The 14,899-nt window shown below is 42.7% G+C and overlaps 2 protein-coding genes across 8 annotated transcripts in view; one reads left to right on the top strand and one right to left on the bottom strand.

Moving 5' to 3' along the window:
• Positions 1–8,018, top strand: part of LOC119792144 (paramyosin-like) — a 39,478-nt gene extending 31,460 nt beyond the window's left edge. For all 7 annotated transcript variants that reach the window (XM_038298631.1, XM_038298634.1, XM_038298633.1 and 4 more), the window contains 3 exons: positions 6,954–7,016; positions 7,093–7,221; positions 7,303–8,018. In XM_038298631.1, coding sequence (XP_038154559.1) covers positions 6,954–7,016; positions 7,093–7,221; positions 7,303–7,583 — 473 coding nt within the window. In that variant the 3' untranslated portion in view covers positions 7,584–8,018. The remainder of the gene's footprint in view (positions 1–6,953; positions 7,017–7,092; positions 7,222–7,302) is intronic.
• Positions 8,019–11,694: 3,676 nt separating this feature from the next.
• mapkbp1 (mitogen-activated protein kinase binding protein 1) overlaps positions 11,695–14,899 on the bottom strand; it is a gene marked incomplete at its 5' end in the record, with an annotated part of 30,213 nt that continues 27,008 nt past the window's right edge. The window contains 2 exons of the mRNA XM_038298626.1: positions 11,695–12,597; positions 13,833–13,918. Of these exons, the coding sequence (XP_038154554.1) occupies positions 12,358–12,597; positions 13,833–13,918 (326 nt within the window). The remainder of the gene's footprint in view (positions 12,598–13,832; positions 13,919–14,899) is intronic.

Here is a 14,899-nt window from a genome sequence, read left to right as displayed (position 1 = left end):
GGCTCCTTAGGAGTGTGCTGTCCTTCAGCTGCATGACATTTCTGCAAGGCCTTAACCAATGGTATGGGAAATGATGCAGCAGGGGTAGTATTAAACAGAGCATTGCCATGCTGTCCAAATAGTTCTTGGTAACACTTATTTATGACGTTCATCCCTAACACGCCAGGTACTGAAGCTGAACCACTATCTGGGGGATTTCTCACTACCAGCACTCCACAGTGGGGCATCAACTTGCCGCACAGTTCAATAGAGACTTCCAAATAGCCGATGTAAGGAATAGGGAGACCGTTGGCGGCTTTTAGCTGTAGCCAGTGGCAAGCTCTCAAACGCTCTTCGCCCCAAGGCTCAAAAAATTCAATAAAGAAGCTCTCTGTAATAGTGGACACCATTGAACCAGTGTCAACTAGGCAAGGCACCTTCACTCCACCCATGTTCACTTCAATATGCGGACAAGAAGCAATTAATTTAGGTGCATCCTCTGAACACAACCCAGTCATTGAGCCTATGGATACCCCACCCGAGCTGTGGCTCTGCAACACGGTGGGCGCTAGTTTTCCGGAAGCTGGCTTCCCCCACGCTGCCCTAATGGCTGATTGGAGGGCACAGGTGGTGCCCTGCACTCCCTAGCAATATGTCCGGGTTGTTGGCATTGTCGACATATAACAGGACTGTAACGTTGAGAGCGGCTACGCTCTTGTGCAGTTTGGAGGAGAGTAATGCTTTGTGCAAGCTGATTAAGCTGCTCCTGTTGCTGTTTTAGCAGCTCTTTTATCTCATTAATCTCTCCCCCAGTGGGGCTAGCAATTGCTGGTGACCCACCACGCACCGCAAACTGAAAACTGGGCGCTGAAGGCAGAGAGTTACTCCGGCCCCTCAAACTAGCTGGCAAACCCTCTAATTCCCACCTCATTGCCTCACCTCTGACATCAAGCAGTGTCGCTGCCGGTTTCAGACGAACAAACTGTTTTAGCGCACGACGGAGTGCACCATCAAGGACATATTCTATGAACTGGTCACGCAAGAGAACTTCAGCATCTGGCATGTCCCTAGGAGCCTGTGCTTTTACTTTCTCCATGAAGCTCATCAAAGCAAGGGAGAACTCTTGTAATGTTTCCCCTTCCAATTGCTTTCTGGAGAAAAAGGCCTCCTGTAATGCAACATGTGACTCATTACATCCATAAAGCTCCTTGAGGATAGCAATGATTTTAGCTGGATCCCCTCGTTCCTGACCAGAGCGATATTTGATCTCATCCCTAGCCTCTCCTTCTAAATGATCGTACAAAAAGGCCTGATCTGCTGCTGACAAATTTCGTGCCCGCATACATGCCTGCACCTCCTCAACCCACTCGCTCACACTTATCCCCATCCGTCCCCTAAACATAGGACACTTACGATCGCGTGGGACAAACACTAACCTGTCCGTTATTTGGGCAGTGGGGGGTGCAGAAGCTGAAGACGGCCCGGCACTGGAGCTAGATGTGGAAGGAGAGCGCTCTGCACGCAGCTTCTCATTGTCAGGCTTTAATTGAGCAATCAGGGTCTTCAATTCCAGTAGCTCTTCCTCCATTACTACAAATGATCAGCTCAAAAAAACAAATGAACCGCTGCCGTTTGTCCTTAACACACCAAAAAAAAAAAAAAATTACTGCTTGCACACAACTGTCACAAAAATGCAATAAAACAGAGAAGAGTCTCAGCCTCACAACTGTAAACCGTCCTACCAGCAACGCCAAAATGTGGCGGGAGAGGTGTGATAAGATTTGGGTAATTTCAATTTAGAAACACCAGGTAAGAAAAGATTTAATAGATTTTAATGACTCCGCTTAAAATGTTACCATTAAGGCACACAGACCCGCTACAGATGAGGCTTGAGACAATCTCACCAGTCAACTCTTTTATTATACAACTTTTAGTTTAATTCAAAAAGACTAAATTAAAACCTCACATTTAAAAATTAGTTCAAGCGTAACTCTGTGAGGAGTGAAATTCAGGGTAGGGTACAAAAAAGAAAAAAAGATAAACACAGCAAACAGAACTAGGCAAAGCAAAAGAAAATCATGCACCAAACCAGAAGAGGAACCACCACCCAGAAGTCCACCACCAACACCACGAGCTGACCGTTCCTGTAAAAAAAAAAAACAACATTCAGAGTACAATTCCCATAATACAGTTCAGTCCACAATTTAGCAGCAGTATAGTCCAGAATTAAGGCCCATCCTGGGAGGAACCGATCCGCTGTGGCGGACGTCACTCACACAGCACCAAAAGAGTAAGTCCGAGCTGATCGCCAATCAGCCACGCTGGACGAGTGTTAGAAGTCACAGCTTTATGCCGGCCGGGGCGGCAGGTAGGCAGCTGACGGATAACCCAGCTGACAGGCGAACAACGCAGGCGAACAGTCGGCTCAGGACAAACAGCAGCGGCTATCAGAAATAAATATTAGAAACAGAATCTAAAAGCATGCAAAAACTAGCGCTGTGCTTACCACTGAGCTCTTTAAGTAGTGCCTCTTACAGGGAGGAAAGCGTGGGAAGCTTGTACTGGCAGTCCGAAGGACGATTGGTCCACAATCAGTGCCGTTAAGCGCATTGTTTAAGTGCATGCATTCATTTGCAGCTGTTATACAGAAAATGAAAACAAATCAAAAGTAATAAACTTGCTCGAGAGAGAAGAAGCCTGCCTTACCTGGCCTGCAGCACCAACAAACGCAAAGGTCTGAACCGGAAGGAGAACAATGCAATGTCAACCCGGTGAGGGAGGGCCCGTTATATACACAGGCAACCAGCGAGCGCCACAACCAATTAGAATTAGGCACCCGTGTGGTGCGTTCAAAGCCCACCAGGGCATACTGCCACAATTAGATTAGATTCAACTTTATTGTCATTACACAGGTACAGGTACAAGGCAATGAAATGCAGGTTAGGTCTAACCAGAAGTGCAATAGCAGCAAGTGCAGGATAAATAATGGTTCCATGTAGGGTGACCAAACGTCCGTATTTCCCGGGACATATCCGTATTTCACGTCCTGTCCCGGGCGTCCCGGGTTTTTTTTAGAAAGTGAGGAAATGTGCTGATTTCACTGCGCACGACGCTCCGTGTGACGTAATCCCTGAGCCGCGTCAGTGCGGGCAGCCCTGTTCTTAATCAGAGGCTCTGTTCAAAAACCTGGGCTGTATCCTCCAAGGACGCGGTCTACCTGGACTGGATCCTTCGAAGTCCTTGAAAATAAGGAGGCCGGAAGAGTTCTGTCTGTAAATTCGAACATGTCCACCCTAAGGCGGGTTTTACCGCCGTATGCTCTGTTGCTTAGCAACCGTGAAAGTTGACACACAAAGCAGGAAAAGAATGAATACCGAGGTTTTCAAAACTGTTTGTTTATTTATTTATTTTTTTTAAAGTTAAAGTGAACAAAGACTACACTCACAAGAATCCAGAGTGGAATAAAGGTTCCAACCACCGGGAGCAGGAACAGATCAAATCAAATGTAATGATAGAAACCTCAGTCAGTTAAATAACCTGCTGCTGTCATTCTGCACATCTCTGATGTTGCTGCTATTTTCAAATATCCATTATTGTAAAAATGTCCATAGTTGCATATTGGTTATTTATTCTCCAGTTTTATATTGTTAAAACACTTTACAGATTTTTATTTTTTATATTTTAACTCTTCCCTATTATGTTATTCTTATACATTTCTCTAAGGTCCTCATTTGTGTGACAATTTTCAATAATCTTTTGCTGCTGTAAATTTGCCCATTGTGGGACAATAAAGGGATTTTCTATTCTATAAAAGGGTTAGAAATATATAAGTAAATCTAAACAATGTATCTACAAAATATATCTGCAAAATCTCTAATATTCAACAACAAAAAATACTTAGTTAAGCATATTGTGCAAAACAACAATAAAAAAATTAAACTCCTATCAGATTTATAGTTCCCACTCTGCAGATCTATTAGAATCTGTCCTTAAATTACAGCCAAACTCATTTACACAGTAACAGATTAAAACCTTTAGATAAACCAAACATTACCGCCACATATCTGACTGAATAACCATTAAAACAACTATTTTCATTCATTTCAGACGGAACAATTCACAGAGTTGTATTATTATATTAAACTGAACTTCAAATTTTCACAACTGTTCTGCGCCAAGTAACATTTCCTCTGATCACGGAGCAAATCCCGATGATGAGACATTTCAATATCACCCCCCCCCCCCCCCCCCCCCCCCCCCCGCTCCAAGGTGTCCTGGTTTTCCCAAATGAAAATATGGTCACCCTAGTTCCTGTATTCATGGAACTAGGGTGACCATATTTTCATTTGGGAAAACCAGGACACCTTGGAGCGGGGGGGGGGGTGATATTGAAATGTCTCATGGGTTTCTACTGAATAAGTATAGAGATGAATACCATTATAAACAGAAGAAGGAAAAAGTAAACAGTTTTATTGTTACAGTTTACTGTTATTTTTCTATGCAGGTGTAAAACCTTAAAAATAGTTGAGTTGCAATAAATGCAAAACTCTGCAGGTTCTTGTCTTTGTCGTCCGCTCTATTCAGCTGGCCTTGGAAACACACAGCTGAAGGTGGGGGCCGGGGGCGAGAAACGCAAAAGTAACGCAATAGTGACTTTTACTAGTAACTAATTACTTTTGTTGTGGAGTAACTCAGTTACTTTTTGGGAGAAGTAACTAGTAGCTATAACTAATTACTTTTTCAAAGTAACGTGCCCAACACTGGTCACTACCCCATCCGTCCCGGAAGAAAGATCCGTTCTGGGCCGGCGCCATCAGCTGATTTGCGCATGAGCATCCAGATATGCATCCGGGTCGTCCTTGATTTTATTTTGTTAAAAATACCTAAATGATGGAGCCTGAAGGCTGGAGCCATGGATGTCTCCTTATCTGCTAACGTGTATGATGTAATGATGTGATGATGTGGCAGACTGGAGATGTATAAAATGCCTCTTTAACTGTTAATCGCCACTTCCTGAGAGAGGAGCGCGGTTGGTAAGCAGCTGCCTTCTGTAACTCTAAGCAACTTCTCTGATCTGAGTAAGATTACAATTTCAATCAAAATCTGTTCTCATGTCTCCTGGTTATTTAATACATATAAGTTTTGAAGTGTTATTCAAAGAGTTTGTCCCTAGTGATCTCTTTCTTAGGAAAAAGAACCGGAGAGAGAACGCTTCAAGGTGTAGACACAGAGTGACTATCTTTAACAGTACGCTTGCTATTTTTAGGGGGGGGGACATAATTTAGGTCTAATTTACAAAGCAAAATTGAGGGCAAAATGGGGAGTGGTGGCCTAGTGGGTAGAGCATAGAGTTTGGAATCCAGAGGTTCTGAGTTCGAGCCCCACTCCTATGGACTGCCACTCTGGGTCCCTGAGAGAATGACCCTTAGCCCTACACTGCTCCCCGGGCGCTGCACAATGGCAGCCCACTGCTCCCCAAGGGGATTAAATGCAGAGAATAAATTTCTTGCTCAGTGCTTGTGACAGTGGAATGAAAATAAAAGCTTGGAGAAAAAAAAAATGTACATCTAGTTGCCCAAATGAGCTGATGGTACGGATCGGGTAGTGACATGCATCCTTCTTTTAGCTCATTTTGAAGGATGGGTCCGCTGCATTCTCCATAGCCTTCGGTATCCGAGGATTCATTGTGAGTCCAAGCAAGCTGGCTGCTCTGTGCTCAGAGGAAAAAGGGAAACGGTGCTGAATCTGGATCTGATATCTCAGACAACGGTACTGCTGCTGAAGCTCCTCTTCACCTGCTTTGTGTGCAAACTGTAACGGTTGCTTGGTGACTGAGCATACGGGAGGTGAAAGGGGGAAAAGGCTGGACCTGTTTGAATCCATTGCCAAACTCTTCCAAAATTCCTCCTTATTTTCATGGACCTCCGTTGCAGCCTCTGAAATCGAACGCACCCTTGGTCTGAAATCCGTGTATCATTCGTTCTTTCTATTTTCAATTGCCAATCAAAAAACAAAAAATAAAAAATTGACTGGTTATTTTGTTATTTGTTTTTTATGGTTAAACCAAAAACGAAAAAAGGATTTGTTTTTCATATATCAATTCTAAGCTCAGATCAAGAATACGAAATGGAAAAACGGACAGCAACGCAGAATTTGTTTTTAATATTTAATCGGTACAGTTTACGTGACCCGGAAATAGCTCTTTGCGCAGCAGTTGGGGTAATGAAGTGGCTACCATGGCGACGCTAGAACCACACACTATGTTGATCGAGAAGCTGTTTGCTGTTGCTAGTTAAAAGTACAGTGCACAGAAAAGTTTCAAGAAAAAAGATATACCTGGAAAATCCTGCAAATTTTCTCCGTTGTCATGTCCTCCTCAAGAGTCACACGCTTGGATCCTCGAAATAAAACGTAACTGTCCATGGCTGATAGGTCCGACTGCCTTATCTGGTGCAGTTTGATCGAACGTGGTGGGAGTAAGCCAATTGTTTTTTTTAGCTAACGCTCCACCAAACTTCCGGGTCATGTAAACTGTACCGATTAAATATTAAAATCAAATTCTGCGTTGCTGTCCGTTTTTCCATTTCGTATTCTTGATCTGAGCTTAGAATTGAAATATGAAAAACCAATCCTTTTTTCGTTTTTGGTTTAACGATAAAAAACAAAAAACAAAATAACCAGTCAATTTTTGATTTTTTGTTTTTTGATTGGCAATTGAAAATAGAAAGAACGAATGATACACGGATTGTCTGACCTAAGATGGCCACTCTGTCAGTGCACCTCTCACCCGATGACACAGGGTCTAAAGATGTTTATGGTCTGCCCCACTATAGTGTGCACCTCAATGAGTTGCTAATTATTGGGTGGTAGCGACACACTAAACCTAGCTAACAGCGCCTCCGTGTGTCTCCAGCCGACTATTTGTGTTGTTAGAGCAGATTTTCTGATACATTTGTTTTGGGTTTTTTTTTAAGTAAGAGCAGCAGAACTGGCTTTTCTTGCAGAAAGACTGACAGCCGCTCAGAGGAACTCAGAAGGTAAATTCTTCCAGCTAATGTTCATCTAAGGTCAATATCTGACAGAACTCCAACTGGTCCAAACCATTTCTTCCAGCTGAGCTGAAGGTGGCCTTTTCAGTCGGTCTGACTGACTCAGGGATTGTTGGACCATTTGAAGAAGAAACCACTCTTATCTTCTCCAAAACCATCACGAACATTGGCCAAGGCTACAACAGCTCCTCAGGTAATCGGGCCGATCCCTGAAGGAGCTCCTCTTGGTTCTTCTAATTTGAATTGATGAATTAAGGTCTTGTCTGTGCTGCAGGTGTTTTCACCGCTCCTGTTAGAGGACTTTACTTCTTCAGCTTCACGGCTGCAGATTACCAGAAGGGGTACATGGGTCTGTACCTGTACAGGAACCAGCAGCCTGTCCTCTTCAGCCTGGACCTGAACGACCACGGCGGATACACCTCCACAACCAGTGTGGTGGTTCTGCAACTGGAGGGGGGGGACATAGTCCGCCTGGCTTTGCCGGCCAGCTACCGCCTCTATGACGACTCAAGGAGCTTCAGCGTGTTCTCTGGCTTCCTGTTGTTCCCAGTCTGACACCGCCGGTCCACATACAACACATGGACTTCATTAATACTCAAATAAAAAGTTAGAACTTTGATTCAGGTCAGAGAAGAAGGTTTTATGGTGCCATTTTCAACAAACACAGGCTGAGGGGGTGGGAGCCTCTTGGCACATGTGAGTCTCCAAACTTATTAAAACATAACAAAAAATATGGGGTTAGCTTAATCTGGATTAATAGACAGATATAGCTGGGCATCATCAGCATAACAGTGGAAATTAATCCCATGCTGTCTAATAATTCTACCGATTGGGAGTATATATAAAGTTAAGAGAATTGGTCTTAGCACGGATCCCTGTGGTACTCCACAGGTAACCTTTGAGCATGAGGAAGATTTATCATTAACGTGAACAAAATGAAAATCAATCAGATAGATAAGATTTAAACCAGTCTAGAGCTGTTCCTTTAATTCCAACAAAATATTCTAGTCTTTTTAAAAGAATATTATGTTCAACTGTATCAAATGCAGCACTGAGATCTAAAAGGACGAGCACAGATACAAGTCCATTATCTGAGACCATGAGAATATCATTAGTGACTTTCACCAGAGCTGTTTCAGTGCTATGATGAGCTCTAAAGCCAGACTGAAACTCTTCAAAAGTTCATTATGGTGGAAGTGATCAGACACTTGTTTGGTAACTACTTTCTCAAGAATTTTAGATCAGAAAGGAAGATTGGTTCTAGGTCTATAATTGACCAAGTCATCTGGGTCAAGAGACAGTGTCTTAAGGAAAGGTTTAATTCCAGCAACCTTAAAAGCCTTTGGTACATATCCCTTTAACAGAGATAGATTAATCACACCTAAAATGGAGGAGGAGATCAAAGGGAATACCTCCTTAAATAACCTGGTTGGAACTGGATCTAACATCCAAGTTGAAGGCTTAGATGAAGACAATAATTTTGCTAACTCTGAAAGTTCAACTGGATCAAAACAGTCTAAACCCGGTACAGATTCCATGACTACCTCAGATGCTGCCTCACCTTCCAGAGACAAACCAATCATAGAGAGAGGAGTGCTAATGATCTTAGGTTTCATAAGATCAATCTTATTTATAAAAAAATCCATAAAATCATTACTGCAGGTAGAATGGATGTGTTGGGGTATATTCCCACAATGGAGCCCAAATCAATTGGATCAGCCATTTCAAACCATCCCCCTTTTTTTTGCACAAAGAGAACAAACGTCTGGGAACTTCCGCTCAAAGAAACAGTCAGCTCACGCATGGACCAATCAACTCATGAGGAGGCTAAAACTTAAACAGGAAATACCCCTATGTCATTAATGGTGTAAAAGTCAGAGCGCAAGATCCATCTTTCTCTTTCCCTGGGTTTCACCACCTGCGAGGAGAGGCCCATTTCACATGAAATGTTAAAAGAAAGCTAACTGGAAGTAGCTTTCTTTTTCCTGCGTCAAAAGTCACGGATCGCAGTGAAGGTGGGAGACAGAAACCTCCGGAGCTGAACACTGACTGTAGTCCCCCCCCCCTTTGGAGGACCTAGCTACAGACATCACGGCCTACCGGCAGGAGGACCCGCCTGCTTTGATAGTTTCCGTAAGTAAATCTTCCTAGACCTAAAAGCCCATGAAGTCCTCTGCTGTAGCATCAAACTGATTGAAAACTTTCCCGAGAACGGACCCTTGGTGGAGACGGACCCACGTCGAGCTGGAGCCGGACCACGAGTTCCCCCCTTTGCATAGATGTTAGATTTCTGCAATCCTGAATTATTAGAATAAAGACGTTATTGTTTAACTTGTAGTGGTCTTGTAATCCATATAGCGGACGGTTTATCACTCAGGTCAGATTCATCCCCTTTTGGAAACAGTGTGAATACAGAGATAAATACTTCTTTGATTGATAATTAATAGCTCTGCTGATAACCTAGCCTGGGTCACTAGATTGGTGTGGATACCTGGATTTTAACAGCTGGTCCAGGAACCCTTCAGAGGTGAAAGGCATAAACCCTGGTAAGTAAGCAATTAAAGCTACAATTATTCAACTAAGAACACTTAATTGATTTCACCTCCGATTTTGAATAAGTTAAATAATTAACTATAACTCCAGTTCTAGTTAATCATTTATTTATTATCTGCAGGATATCATTTTGCACAACCGATGGTTCAACAGAGCTATGGCTCTGGGTGAGTTTGGCAACTGGATTAAAAAGAAATCTAGGATTATTCTTATTCTCCTCTATTAATGAGGAGAAATATGCTGCTCTTCCTTTACAAGGGGTCTCTTATACAGCAGTAAACAATTTTTCCAGACTAGGTAGGATTTCCGTAGGCCTGTTGAGCGATATTTTCTCTACAGTTTCCTAGCATTTTGCTTCAAAGTGCGCAGCTCTGCATTAAACCAAGGAGCCAGCTTTGTTTTTAATATTTTTCTTTTTCAAATGGGCTATGTTGTCTAAGGCAGTATGCAGAGAACTAGCAACACCATCAACAAAATTATCAACCTGTGAAGGGGAATAAGCTTTTGCACTCTGCAGCACTGCTCAGTGACACAGAGGAGAGAGAAAAAGTGAAAGATTCTTTAAATTTTATAACTGCATTATCTGATAATGATCTGCTAAAGTGAAACCTTCATTTGGGGGAGGAGAACTCTGATAAAGTAATCCTGAAGGTTATTAAAAAGTGGTCAGAGGACAGGGTTGTGAGGAAATACTGCTATTTCCTTACATTCTATGCCATATGTCAGCACATGTCCAAAGTATGAATATGAGAATGTGTGGGGCTATTCACATTTTGAACAAAGCCAATAGCATCTAAGGTAGCATTAAAAGCTACCCTTAAATAAAATATTTGGAAATGGATATAAATAATAAGGATGATCTCGAAAAGCAAAAACGGTTACTAATTTTAAGAACGGAATAGAATAATCTAACATGTAATAGAGCATCAAAAAGTTTACAGTGTTTGAAACAGGCCTATTATGATTAGGGAGAAAAAGATGGCAAATTGTTAGCTTGGAGAATTAAAAAGACACAATTTGAAATAGCCATTAAAAGCATAACTACCAGTCAAGGGGGATATCAAACGATCTTCAAGATATTAATAATACATTTAAAGAATTTTATCAATCACTGTACAGGTCAGAATGCTCCCAGCACCTACTTAAAGAGATACATTTCTTAACCAGCTTCAGTTTAAAATGCTCAGAGGAAGTTAAACAGGCTCTGGATGAGGATATCACGGTGGAAGAGCTTTTGTAGGCCATAAAAAGTATTAACTCAGGCAAAGCTCCAGGGCCTGATGGCTTACCAACATCAACACCAACATAAGATTAGAAGGGTCCTCAACATTCCATTGTACATTGCCCGGACAGCAGCGTGGGGTTAAGGGTCTCGCTCAGTCTGTGGTAATGTGTGCACTGCTAAAACGATCTAGAAATAAGAAAAAATTTCTTAAATTAAGTGTATTTACCGTTGATATAAGCAGGTAAATAAGATGATTTCACAATGGAATGAGTATATTTCCTCCTAAAATAAGATAATTGGATAATATGCACTTGAAATAAGACGATGCAATTGTGTGGCCTAATTTTAAATTGTATTGTTCCATCAGCAAAGTGTCTTACTGACTTCCCCATTCAAGAAATAAGGCACTTATTCTCAGAAAAAATAACCTTATTTAGATTTTTTTTTTTTGCAGTGTGGGACTTGAACTCAGACCCTCTAGGACCCAAGCGCAATAATCTAACCACCAGACCAACACTTCCGCGGTGCGACTCAAAGCTCAGCCGTCCTTTTAAGGCTCTTCCTCTCTGGTAACCTGGTTAAGTTGGGTGGAGCTGTATAGGATATATAAAGTAAAGCATAACTATTTCATGCATTTGACATTAGATACTGGAGTCTTTGTTTTCTTATCTCAAACACAAATGATCTCATTCATTGGAAAATGGTTTTAGCTTTCTACTCAAAACAAGGGGAAAAAACTCTTTATTCAAGAAAATTTGACTTAGTGGAACATGAATCAACTAAAATCAGCTCAGAATGTCTATATTAATCCAAATCAACATTTGGTGCTTTTTCTGTCTAAACTCTGGTTTTCTGAAGGTGTGTTTAGGTTGGAGCACAAAGACAAGATCAGGAAAAACTGGGAAACTTTTATTAAATGTGATAAAAAAAAACAACTGGAAGCAGGACTCAAAAACGTCCCCCAAACTACCCCCGCCAATCCTGTAGTGTCTGCAATAAGAGGTGCTTTAAGGCTCAGATCAGGACGACATGGCAGCCAGTTTGGGTCAGAGTTCAGTAGTGTAACAGCCCACCAACACAATAAATACAGTGTTTTTGATCACTTGTAGAAATCCTGGGATGCTGATGCGGGATCAATTCCATGTCTTTACAGAGTATTGCTCTTTGATCGCTGGCTTACGTCTCTCCATCATTACATCTGAAGCTTTTACAGAATGTTGAGTGTTCTTCTAAAATCATCTAAAACACTTCCAAAACACACAGTCTGACATGGATTCTGGGGACAGCTGAATATCTGGAGGTAGAGTTGTCTTTCACAAGCCAGAGGGTGAGGTCTGCAGAAGCCCATCTCCCCTGGTCACCGTGGAAACTAGTGCAAACACGGAGCCCCGCTGTGCTTTCGGTGTCAATATTCAGGGAGAGGAGTGCTGGGTGAACAGTCGGTGAACTGGAGGTAAAAGAAGCTCCTTCTGCAGGTTATTGGAAAGGTCCTCAGTGGCTAGCAAAGAAGAGCAGGATCCCCATGAAGAGGAGCATGTCAGCATACGGAGCTCAGGGGGAGGTGCTGACCTTCCTGTGAACAGCCTGTAGGAGGAGCAGCGAGTACTCCTCGAGTAGAGCTGCAGTCTTCACCTCTCCCACTCCTCCCAGTCCTCCTTCCAGTCCCTGCATGCTGGGCGTGCTCAGCGGCAGAGAGTCCAGCTCGGCCCTCATGGCCTGGAATGCCTCCGACAGCAGGGTAGACATCTGACACCGGCTGGGGGAGGAGTCATCTATGGAGGAGCCGCTTACCTGGAAAAAGCACAACCAGCATATGAACATGGCCCAAAATGAGTTAATAAGCATCCATTACAGCAGCACTGTGATTGGAGGCATGTCTCCCGCTCGGTGGCTCTGACTGCAGCTGGACATAAAATTATTGGCAGCTTTGTGGAGTTTGGGGTAATGCTACATTCAGACCGCAAGCAGATGAGGCAGCTAGTTTACATGCAAAGTCTATGGTTGACGCACATCAAGGCGGAGCTAAAGGTCCTGCAGCGTCTAGAGCAGCAGGAGCAGCGCATCAGGAGCTTCTGAGCATCCGAGGCTGGAGTTGGAAAAATTGAACTTTAGCTGCTGGACGCTCCACATCAACCAATCAGAGCAGCTGATCTGGCAGCTGGCAGGGAAACAGACACAGCACTGCTGATGCAGAGCGCTATGATCACTCCTCTGAAACTGTTTATTAACGTCCAAATTTACTTAGAATGTAGAAACCTGCCAGAAAAACGTTCACTTTTATTATCCTGGTGCCTGCAGTTTGTAGCACATACCTGAAAAAATGCTAACATCCGCCGGTATGTGGGGGTCTGAGCGGCTCCCGCAGAGAAATAATAAAGGCAGGATGGTAATCTGGATGAACTGACTGCACAGACCATGTTTTCAGGAGGACTTTCTCACTTCAAAATAGATTCAAACTACTTTTTATACCACTGATCACAGCAAATATAGCTGCCATTGTTTCAGGCAAAGAAAGGTTAGGGAAGCTCCGCCCAAGGCGCAACAGACCCACTTTACCACCCCACAGCTAGAGCAGCAAAGATGCTTCAGCTGCGGGTCTGAACTGAACTTGGACAAGCATCAAAAATGAAGCAGCACGCATGTTTTCGCTGCTGCGTGCGGTCTGAATGTAGCATTAGATTTGATGTCCTCTAGGAAATACAAGCAGAGATTGATGTTTAGTAATGCTAACAGCGCTAGTCGCTAGGCAAAGATTCAGAGTATGGTTTAAAGGGCCAGTTCTGTTCCTATTCAGGACATCGGTTCAACTATCTGTAATAAACACAACACCTGTGACTTTAAAATAAATACAGAAAGTTCACATATCCTCAGACTATTTTAGCTGCAGTGAAATCAGATTTACTCAGAATCAGCAAGTAAGTCTCTAAAATGACTGAGGATTAGAAACTGGACAGGTTTTAATGAGCATCTGAAAATATAAGTGGGAATATCAGTGATGAAGCCAACGGTGGAAGCACTGTCATCACCTTCCTGTACAGGTGAGTTGCTCTCCTGAAGCATCTCTGCAGCTCATTGGTCAGAGCCTTACAGGTCTCCAGACTGACCTGCTGATCTGCAACGACAGAAACAAGCGGTTAGGTCCCATGCATCTTCACATACAGCAGCAATACCAGTCAGGTGACAAAATTCACCATACTATATTTATTATTATGGAAAAAGTAAAAAAAAAAAAAAGTCAACTATAAAATGCACATTGCCTTACAGAGTAAAACCTAAATTATATTTTAATATAAGAGCAGCTTAGCAGACTACTGCTAATTAATGGCTTTCAATATACTTTTGTGTCAATAACTTATTTAATATGCAGCATTGATAAATAGATAATTGTTTAAAGGGCATTTATTGGTGTAATCAAAGTTATTGCAATGTTATACCAATCATTCATTTGTCTCTAAGGCCCCGTCCACACGAAGTCAAAACGAACACGAAACGCTAATATTTTCCAGAACGTTTGTTGTAAAGACGGAGACGTAAAATAAATGTGATCGTCCACACGAATGCATGAAAACGCTGCAAAATGTATGCCAGGCCTGTAAGTGGTGCTGTGGTGCCAAAGCAAAAATAGGCGACGAAATGTTGGGCATGCGCACTAATATTTATACATGGTTGCCCTGCGGGTCCATTTTCGTGGTTCAGTCAAATTCAGGTGCTGAACTATGTCGTCGATATTGCTCTGTTCTTCCTGGAGATATTCCAGAAGAAGAAGATTCTGTTGTAAACCCGACAACAGGGTGAGTAGCATGAGCAGCAACCATTCAACACAGTACGGCGCCATTGTTGTTGTGATACTGTGTCGCGCATGCGTGTTTAGAGGCGACGCTATGACGCATGCGTGTAAGAAAAAAAATGCGGTTAGAGCTTAAAGATGGAAACGCGAAAACGGCATTTCAAAATCTTCCCACTCTGAAGGCTGAATAAAAAAAAGATCGTTTACAGACCCCCAAAACGCCGGCTTCATATGGATGAGAGGCTGGTTTGGTGAAAAATTTGTGCGTTTAGGCCAGGGTTTGGCTTCGTGTGGACGGGGCCTAAG

The sequence above is a fragment of the Cyprinodon tularosa genome, unplaced genomic scaffold, assembly GCF_016077235.1.
Source record: "Cyprinodon tularosa strain WSP-4 unplaced genomic scaffold, ASM1607723v1 ctg410, whole genome shotgun sequence".
In the NCBI taxonomy this organism is placed as follows: domain Eukaryota; kingdom Metazoa; phylum Chordata; class Actinopteri; order Cyprinodontiformes; family Cyprinodontidae; genus Cyprinodon; species Cyprinodon tularosa.
Note: the sequence above shows the minus strand (reverse complement) of the source record. Positions and strands in the feature narration are given on the sequence as shown.